The sequence below is a fragment of the Neoarius graeffei genome, chromosome 4, assembly GCF_027579695.1.
Source record: "Neoarius graeffei isolate fNeoGra1 chromosome 4, fNeoGra1.pri, whole genome shotgun sequence".
In the NCBI taxonomy this organism is placed as follows: Eukaryota; Metazoa; Chordata; class Actinopteri; order Siluriformes; family Ariidae; genus Neoarius; species Neoarius graeffei.
The window spans coordinates 84345769-84356793 of NC_083572.1; the positions used below are offsets into that span (position 1 = coordinate 84345769).

General features: G+C 42.5%; 1 protein-coding gene across 1 annotated transcript; it reads right to left on the minus strand.

Annotated features, from left to right (window-relative positions):
- Nucleotides 1–1187: 1187 nt before the first annotated feature.
- LOC132885327 (putative claudin-24) lies at nt 1188–3852 on the minus strand. The gene has a single exon (XM_060919876.1). It carries the CDS (start codon nt 3672–3674, stop codon nt 3000–3002), a length of 675 nt encoding a protein of 224 aa, XP_060775859.1. The 5' UTR covers nt 3675–3852; the 3' UTR covers nt 1188–2999.
- Between the last annotated feature and the right edge of the window lie 7173 nt (nt 3853–11025).

The window sequence follows — 11025 nt, forward strand, 5'->3', positions numbered from 1 at the left end:
AAGGTAGACTGCCTTTCAGATTTTTCAAGTGTAGGCCATAAAAAGAATTTCCCTGACATGCAATTCTTTTTGTTTAGTGGACCGAAAGCTACCGAATTTGAATCACAGACTTCCAATTTTATTTCTTTGTTGTTCTTGTTTTTTAATAGAACAATTAATTAATTTAGGGCCATGTGGCCCTATATTCTCCACTATTTTTTCCTACGTCACACAACGCATTGTGGGATACAAATTTGAAACAGGAGAGAAAAATGGAGGACATAAGTGTGCAAATGAAACGTGAAAGACTGACTACAGTAATGGAAAGCGAGAAGAAAAGACGTTATGTTGTGAAAGGAAAGGAAACACAGGACCAAACTAATAAATATCGGCGGTCAGCGAGCACCTCGGTGTGATCAGCTGTTCGTTTAGCGAAAAATGATGTAACCATCAGTGCATGGTCAAGGTAAACCTGTAGATGGCAGTAATGCAACACTGTGGATGCCAGCTGCCATAAAACCCAAAAGAAGAAGAAAAAGAAATTGAAGGTGAACCTAAGCATGTGCACATGGACTTCCTCTGTCTGGAAGTGAGTGATTTCATGCACATTATTTGCGAGGGACTCCCCTCGAATTAAATACCTTCCCCACCACAGAATGGCCTGGGTTTTTTTTTTTTGAGATATTACAGAAGTCAACATATCTCACACAATGACCAGATTTCAGAGGGAACTAAATTTCACCAATTTTATGCAATCGAAAGGCCGTATAGCTTTAAATCTTAAAGAAAAAAAAAACCCTGGGTGTCATTATCAATGTGTTGATTATGGCTTATACTATTTTATTTCTTCTTTGCATTCAACAATTCACTTCAATTCTGTTTTCGCAAACACAGCAGCCCGTTGCTGTGTTTTGTGTTTACAGCTCCTCGTTCATAAGTTCATAAGGCGGCACATAATGACGTGCTGAAATTGCATTTCCTCTTCCTCAGCAGATGCCCATTTCTCTCCCGCTGGGAATAAGCGGCAATCAGCGGCAAAGTCAAAAGGCTGTTTGTTTTCCTGATAGCTATGCAGTGCTTCTTATCTATTGTCCATCACAGGAAGTTGTACGTGAGTACGCCCCTTTATCTGGCGTCCTGTGGTCTGTGGGCGCCTGGTCTCAGCTGGGATTTCCCCCTGATACCTGATAAGATATAACTGAAGAAAGTAAATCACAAAAATTTTTTATTTTTTTAGCTTAAACATGAAGCAACAAGGTTAAATGGCCTGATATTTTTATTTGTATGAGGAGAAAAAGCTTTATTAGTCAAAATATGATCCTCAGAAAATGTTTTTAAAAGCACTACCAGTGAGTAAACAGACATTTTGATACAGGCTCATTATCTGCTTGTTGAGACAGATGTTTCCTTCAAGCTTTCAGTGTGAGTAATACAAAATATACTGTAGATACCATGCTGCTCACTTATCTCTTGGAATGTAAGTTTGTTTCAAGCTGTGAAAAAATACACACACACACACAATTTCATACACAAACATTTCTAGTATTGCACTAATATTCAGCTATCATTTTTTATGTCACATGTGTTTTTGAAAGCCGAGTGAAGGGTCTGAAAAGTTTTTTTTTTCCTGGGATAGACTGGTCAGTTGTACCCTTAATCAGGTCAAATTGAAATAATCAACAGAAAGAGGAGGCAGTGGGGTGGTTTTATTTGGCATTCCTCATTAGGACATACTCTTCGTTAGGGGCTTCATTAAACGCAGCTTAATCCACTTGCTGATATGGAGAAGCCATCAGGTGTAATTAGACTCAAGCGCACCCTTACTGTTCTTCCAAACCCTGCCCAAACCTACTCCATTTCTTGCACGTAGAATTTATCAACAAGTGATACACATGCATTTAACCAAAATATGACTTTCAGGGAGCCATTTTCTTTTTGTCCATGCATCTATCCATTATCCATAACCGCTTATCCTGTGCAGGGTCGCGGGTAAGCTGGAGCCTATCCCAGCTGACTATGGCTGAGACGTGGGGTACACCCTGGACAAGTCGCCAGGTCATTACAGGGCTGACACATAGAGACAAACAAAAATTCATACTCATGGTCAATTAAGAGCCATCAATTAACCTAACCACATGTTTTTGGACTGTGGGGATAACCGGAGCACCCGGAAGAAACCCACACAGACATGGGGAGAACATGCAAACACACAGAAAGGCCCCTGTCAACCACTGGGTGCAAACCTAGAACCATCTTACTGTGAGGCAACAATGCTAACCACTACATCACCGTGCCATCATTTTCTTTTTGTTTCTTGTGTTATTATGGGTCAACAGCAGATGTTTGTCAAGTGCTAGTTTTCTCCTAGTCCCTTAACAACTTAAGAACAGGTGCTGCATTTGTAAGTGACATGAAGCGGTTTTGTAAGACAGGATTTTCCCAGCAAGTAGTTTTTCTTGTCGACTTTTTATTATATATAAGCTAATAAAATATATGATATTGAAGTATATGATAGCATCTATAGAAATACACTTAAAACTTTTCAGTGTAAATATGAAACTATGCTGTTGTATAATCTAAAGACAACACCAAACATTCATATGTACACACACACACACACACACACACACACACACACACACACACACACATATGCACCATTGCACACTATGCACTGCAAGATGGAAGCTCAGAAAATGTCTCTTGAAAGACATTCAGCAATCTCATAAACTGTTTACACACACACACACACACACACACACACACACACACACACACACACATATATATATATATACATACAGTTTAAGAGAACTAATTCACACCAGCTGATAACAAAACCTATTACTAATAGGAGCAAAGTGCAAAAAACATTAACACATACCAGCAAATTTAATCAAAGTTACCAGCTGGACTGCAGTGTCCAAATAAATGAAAAATCAGTGTCCATTATATTGGGAAATTCATCAGTTCATCTGTCTCGTTACATTAGAAACACTAAGAATGTTTCTTGTCTCCTGCTAAACATATTCTACACGCTTTCTGGACGAGCCATCCACAGGCTGAAACTTTTCTTCGGGATTGTACACAAAGTATGCACCATCTGATTTTCCTTCTTCATTCTCTTCTGACCCACAACATGAGATGAAGAACAACACTGCAAAAACAACATGAAAAAAACCTGCAGCCCAGCCGATGAATATCGCGTCGCCAAACTCCCAGCGAGGCATACTTTCAGGCAAGGTATGATCGTAGAACTGCAAAACAGTCTCATGGGCAATAGTGGAGACAGCATAGAGTTCAAGGCCGCCAGCTGTCAGGCCCATCACCCCTGCGGTGATCTTCATTCCGCGCTTCACCCACCATCCCTCACAACTTCTCACCAGTTTCAGACCTGGGACAGCGATCAGGAGGCCCAAGAGTGCCAAGGCGTCTGACATGCACATGCATATGCGTGTCACTGTGAGGTTGTATGACAGACCCAGCATGGTGTCGAAGGGACGACACTCGGAGGTTGCCCCATCCTGAATCACGCAGGTCTCCCACAGGCCTCGTTCATAGCTCTCCAAAGCCAGCAGTTCAGAGGAGAGACTCAGCCAGTTGGGCATGATTGTTGCAGCAAGTGAGCAGAACCATGCCCCCACCCCCACTATCATACCCAGAAGCTCCAGAATGCCAGAACACGGATTCGACATGGTGCTCCTTGGCCCTCAGGTATGGGTAAAACTTCTGGAACTCTCGTTGGAGGAGAGACAGCGAGAGAGAGAGAGAGAGAGTCTTTGAACCAATTCGTGATGACCACTCCAGCTACTTCACAGTCTGTCTGTTTCCACTCAAAAATGCACACATCATCTCGACTTGAGAGGTAAAATACAAGAAGGAGGAGGTGGAAGAGGAGGAGGTGAGAGAGAAAGTGGGCAAGAGAGGGCACATTGACTTTTAGCCCTGCCCTCGAAACTCCATTCCATCCCACAAAGAGAGAGAGAGAGAGGCCTATGTTCCATGAGCTCAAAGGGATAATTTTTTGCTGCCCATTGTCTGGTCAGTTTCTCTCCATTTTGTCCTCAAGATAGAGAAAACAATGCTTTGCATCAGATACAAACACTACTATCTGCATAGGTTTCCATACTATACCAGAAAACCTCCAAACTTCTGTGAATGCCTGGTAAGCGAGTCAATAAAACTTCCAAAATGTATACAGTCTATCTCTCTCTCTACAGGTTAGGTCTACATTAATTTCTTTATTTAGTCAGATGTTTGTTAATATTTCTCTGATCTGCTGCCAAAAAAGACTGTAAACCCTCCGGAGACTGTACCTTCTCTTGATTTGGTTTTAATAGTAATAGTTATTATTATTATTATTATTATTATTGGTGGCACGGTGGTGTAGTGGTTAGCGCTGTCGCCTCACAGCAAGAAGGTCCTGGGTTCGAGCCCCAGGGCCGGCGAGGGCCTTTCTGTGCAGAGTTTGCATGTTCTCCCCGTGTCTGCGTGGGTTTCCTCCGGGTGCTCCGGTTTCCCCCACAGTCCAAAGACATGCAGGTTAGGTTAACTGGTGACTCTAAATTGACCGTAGGTGTGAATGTGAGTGTGAATGGTTGTCTGTGTCTATGTGTCGGCCCTGTGATGACCTGGCGACTTGTCCAGGGTGTACCCCGCCTTTCGCCCGTAGTCAGCTGGGATAGGCTCCAGCTTGCCTGCGACCCTGTAGAACAGGATAAAGCGGCTAGAGATAATGAGATGAGATTATTATTATTATTATTATTATTGATTGATTATCCTTTTAACCTCTGCTTCCACTTCTAGTGCGTAAGACGCTGCATGGTATTTCAGCAGTCTTCTCCACTCCTTTCTTTCAGTTGCATCCACAGCATTGAGGCCCGTTAAACAGAGATCGTCCTTGATCACCTCCATTCAAGTTTTTTGAGGTCTCCCTCTACGCCTGTGGCCATCCACCTGGAAACCTTGGATGGTGGATGGATGGTGTTGACACAGGCTGATGGTGTTGGCACAGTGTAACAATGGAGTACAGTGGGTGGAGTACAGAAGCACGGCAGGCGGGAGTTAATGTTCACACATACGCTTTATTTTACTTGTTTTTAGCTTTTCAGCTTCACTCAGTCACATATGCAACACACACACACACACACACACACACACACACACACACACACACACACACATGTTGTGGTCGGGAGAGCTCCCCTCTTTCTGCTCTCACCCTCCTTTTCTATCCTCTGTCACTCCAACACAGGCACACAACATTAATTAAGCACAGGTGCATTGACTTTGCCACTCACCTTCCTTGCTAGGCCACGTCCCTGCTGCCACACACAGGCTGTATTATTATTATTCATCCATTATCCGTAATTGCTTATCCTGTGCAGGGTCGCAGGCAAGCTGGAGCCTATCCCAGCTGACTATGGGCGAGAGGTGGGGTACACCCTAGACAAGTTGCCAGGTCATTACAGGGCTGCACATATACACAAACAACCATTCACACTCACATTCGCATCTACGGTCAATTTAGAGCCACCAATTAGCCTAACCTGCATGTCTTGGGACTGTGGAGGAAACCAAAGCACCCGGAGGAAACCCACACAGACACGGAGAGAACATGCAAACTCAACACAGAAAGGCCCCCATCAGTCGCTGGGCTCAAACCCAGAATCTTCTTGCTGTGAGGTGACAGTGCTAACCACTACACCACCGTGTCGCCTAAATGTGTAAATATAAGGAGTTTTTCTACAAAAACAACAGCAATTAAATATCACAGTGGTAACCACTACACCACCATGCTGCCCCACCCAGGGCCGCGTTAACCCTTGCCTAGGCCTTGGGACACACCCCCAAGGCCCCACCCCTGCCTGTTGTCAACTGCGCTCAGCAAATTCACCCCCTCAGACGTGCCTGTCTAACTAGACACAGAAACTTAAATAATGACAGTGGCACAATTAGAAATACTATTGAACGATAAAACTTTATATCCATCAACACCTATTTAATCGAGAAAAAGCAATGGTGAAATAGGCAATTGCATGGTGAAAAAATCCATCAGACATCACGGTTAACAAGTCTAGTTAACTAAAGTTTAGCCTCAAGAAGCCTTTGAATGAGTGAGTCAATGAACAACATGTCAAGAACATGTGGGTTGTTTTACAATCAGGGTACGCAAGCTAAAAATCACATTTAACACTTATTATCTTCAGTATCAAAAGGCTTGACTAAATTAACTTGGTTGTTTATTGTAGCCCTGTGATAGCTCTATTTACCATGCAAAAAAAAATTGGTGATAACGTTATTTTTGGTGAATGTATGGCAATATATACTCAGCAAAAATAAAAACTGGACACTCATTATTTTTCAAATAGTGTTTAGAAACTTTTCTTGAAAGAGTTCTTGTTGTGATTATGGTTAAATGCATTGTCAAGGGCATTACGTCACACATTCATTCTACTGGTCGGGCCTACGTAGCACGTGCGAGAGCACTGCACGCTAAAATCACGTTTCCACGTGACACAAGTGACGTGACCTATTGATACATGTGCAATTGATCTCACGGTAGCAGAGTAGAGTGTCATCTCAGAAAAACAAGGTTTTATGGTTAATTATTCGTTAATTTGCAATGCCACGACTGTCAAACATTCAGCGTGAACGTGCCATTGGCATGCTGAATACGGGAACATCCGTCACTGACGTTGCGAGGGTTATGGGATGCAGTTGACAGACCATCCATAATCTCCAGACACGTCTCCATCAAACTGGCACCACAGCCGACCACCCCCGTCCTGGTCGACCACGTGTGACGTCACACGCAGAAGACCGACAGATTGTCTTACGTCATTTGCGTAATCGGTTTGTCACTGCCACATCCACTGGGAATTAATTGTTTGGAGGTCGAGTGACTGCCCAAACCATTCGAAATCGCCTGCGCTCTGCTCTGCATTAAGTTGTGACTCACAGTTTTTGATCATGGACATTGTCGTCGCATTTCCGGTGGAACCGATTCCATGACAAACATGATCTGTATGCTATAGCATCTTTAATGACAAGATAATTGAATACAATCGTTATTTCAAACCTATTTTCCAAAATGTTCAAATTATTGACTTTGAAACGAGTGTAAAGTTTTTATTTTTGTTGAGTTTATGTCATATTTAGCAAAATTACTCGTGTCATTTAGAAAAAGTGCTTTTTTGACCACAGGTAGCTCCAAAAGGGATGCACTTAAATCATTCTTTATACCATTCCGCATCATTGGAAACATAGTTAAGTTTTAATGTTGAATGCCAGTAAGTTTTCAGATTATTTTGATCAAATTAGTATGTAATTGTGTCAAAAATATGTCCTCTCCGAGACAGCTAATTTTTCAATATAAAATAACATATCTAAAGTGATTATTTTCATCCTAAAATGTGGTCAAGATATTGGGACATAAATATTAGAGACAACTAACGCAAAGCTTACAGCCTTATATTTAAAAGCACTATGGAAGTAATGGATTCTGAATTGTCAAAAAAAAAAGTCCTCTCCGAGAATCACTTCATTTGTTTCTCCCAGCCCTGCTTAAAGCTACACTTAATCTTCATCTTATAGCAGATTACACAAAACTACCATACACACGCGTCAAAAAATTACCTGAAATCTGTTCTTTAACTTGTCCTTCACTTAAAAACTGGTACAAGAACCAGTTTAAATCAATTTGAATTTTGGACCCCTGTGACACAAACTTTGTACCCTGATTGTAAAACAACCCATAACCTAGGCCTACAACAGTTTCTTTAGTATTCAGAACAAGAACATTCATTTGGTATATAACCGTTCGTTTTCATTTTGGAATCCAGGCGACTTTTAACTTGTGAAAACAAAGAGCGATAACAAAGAAAGAAAAATATCTTGCTTCTCAGAAATAAATCTCAAAATGTTAGGCTATGTGAAACATTTCATCCTTTCTCACATGTAATGTCCCAAACAGCAGTGGCACACAGCTTTGTGCATTCAGTTTGACAGCCATGGGTCAACTTATAAGGGCACTTTCCTACTTTTCTGGAAAGCGAAGTCATTAATTAAATCATTGAACTCAAGCTGGCGTAGCTTGTGAAGACATGGTGGACAGTGATCATATTGACAATGACGGGTGATTTATGCGACGGGACAAGGTGGGCTTCCTTACGGGTGGCTAAATGCATCAAAAATGTTATCAATATGATCAAAACTTCTGAAAATATCGTTTCATATTTTCCGATCTCGCTACCTCCGAGGCCCCCTAGTGGCCGAGGCCCTGGGCAGCTGCCCATGAAGCCCATTAGGATAATGCGTCCTTGGCCCCACCGCCATTTTTATGATGATGATGATGATGATGATTATTATTATTATTATTATTATTATTATTATTATTAATAAAGGTTTTTTTTAAGTAGTAAAATGTAATAAAATTACACAAACAGCTAGTATTGCAGAAAGGCTCATGATTACAAATATTAATTGCAGGGTTCAGGCACTTACAGATGCCTGTGCAGGGGATAGCAGGGAAAGCAAACTGGAAACAAAGCCAAAATGTGAGACTAGAATCAAGGTTGTGGGACAGGCGAGGGTCAATCGATCGGTAGATGGGGCAATGCGGACAGGGCTAGAGAATAATGAGAAAGATATGAGAGCAAGGGTCGAGAACATAATAAAGCAGGCAGTAGAATCAAGGCTTGGAATGACAGGAATGAACACTGAAAGATACTTCGCATCGAGTGAGAGTGGGAGAGGTGATTATATAGGAGGGGCTGATGAACCAGGAAATAAGAGAAAGGTATATTTAACAAACAGGTGATAGAGGGCACTGTAGTTTGTGGGTGTTGTAGTTCTGAGCAGCCATGTTTGTAGTTGGGTTTGGACTGGCACTCTCAACAGCATTACTGCCATTAATCAACCTGTTCAAAGACCAGCTAAGAGAATTTTCAAGAAACAAATCTGGCACCACTTTTATAGCATTAAAAACCACTGGGGTTAAGTACTGTAAAAACATATATTTTAGGCTGTCAATTAATTTAAAAATTTTAATGATTTAAGTTGTTGGAAAGCACAGGAGTTACAGTCATGAGGAAAAAAAAGTACATCCCATGGAAACTGTAGACTTTTCTCAACATATTTAAACAAGTAAACATTTCACCCTTTTGATACAGTGCCTAAAAAGTCTATTTTTTCACACGGCTGTATATAGACACTCCGGTGTTCTGATGACATTTCCATATATGCAAACTGTATTTGTTCTGTGTCCAAAGGTTAATGAAAACCAACTTCCTTTAGGATTCTGACTAACAATGCATCCAAATCTGTGAAGGATAGCACTGACGCAGAGTGGCGGCTTCTCCAGTAGCTCCATCCATATCGCCTTTCTTTGACTTTAGTGGTTTTTTTTTAGTCTTTTAGTCTTTCTGGTGTGTATTTATATTCTTTCTTTGACTTTAGCGCTTTTTTAGTGTTTTACTTTTAGTCTTGCTGGTGTGTATTTATATTCTATGGATATTTCTGGTGTCAACATGTGGCGCAGCAGAGATTTTCGTGGTTATACTCGGGAACAACTGCTCACCCTACGACCGGGGGGATGTGAGGGCATTGTCCATTCTATACTTGTAGAACTGAGGAGGAGGTACCGGGGCTGCAGAGCCAGGGCCAAGCGTAAGGACAAGAAGATGGAGGGGCGGTGGAGGTACAAATCCTTGGTTCCGTCGGTGCTTATGGGGAATGTGAACTCGCTAACCAACAAAACTGATGAGCTGGCAGGACTGGTGAAAACCCAGAGGCTGTACAGGGAGTGTAGTTTGTTGTGTTTCACGGAGACGTGGCTTAACAGCGACACACCGGACTTTAATGTGGAGCTACCTGGATCCACTACAGTGAGAGCGGACAGGGACGCGAAGCTGAGCGGCAAGCGCAAAGGTGGGGGACTCGCACTGTTTATTAACACCAGATGGTGCACCAGATGTGCTGTTAGACCCACATGGGGAGGACATTGAGGAGGTGACACACTGCATAACAGACTACTTGAACTTTTGCAGGGATGTTGTTGTTCCCACAAAAACTGTACGTTGCTTTCCAAACAACAAGCCCTGGATTACCAGTGAAGTTAAGGGCCTCCTCAACCAAAAGAAGAGGGCATTCAAAGACGGAGACAGGTCAGAGCTGAATTGTGTACAGGGGGAACTCAAAGTCTGGCTAAAGAGGCCAAGGAGTCATACAGGAAAAAGGTGGAACAGAAGCTGCAAGAAAACAACATGAAGGAGGTCTGGGATGGGATGAAAACCATCACAGGCTACAAGAAGAACAGCGGCAGCTCAGCAGATGGGGGCATGGACAGGACAAACCAGTTTAATCACTTCTTCAACAGGTTTGATTGTCCTGCTCCTGCTGCCCCCTCCTCCTGCAGCAGTTGTCACCTCGTCAACGTCACCATCACTGGCAGATCAGCCCTCACCCCAACCACCAACATCATCAGCATTAGAGCCATCAATACCTCCTACGGATGGAATACACATCCACTCCCCCAGTCCCCCCATCTTCACCGCAGACCAAGGCTACATCCACACGACAACGGCAACGAGATGTTATTTAAAAAAATATCGCGTCCACATGGGCAACGATCAGTAAAATATCAGGTCCATATGGCAACGCAACGCTTGCTGAAAACGATGCAATACACATGTCACACCTCTAGGGGCACTGTAAGACGGTCCCTTCGGAGACACCCAAACAATAGAAGAAGTAAGGACGCATGCGCATAAACTATTATGCGCGAGACTTCATATTAGCCACAAAGTCAGAAAAATCTGTTCGTAAAATTACATTATAATGACCAAATACAATGAAAAGTATTTTTCCAGTCTCACCTGTGAAAGGTGATCCCATGTGATCTCGTTTGGACGGTAAACCTGTTGGTACAGTTAAACGCAGCACATGAATGAGGCATCTTTATTCTCCGCTTTGACCCATCCAATATGGCGGCGAGGATGACGTATGATTCTACGTGGAAGGCGGCGTCTTTAATGGTCCGGAATA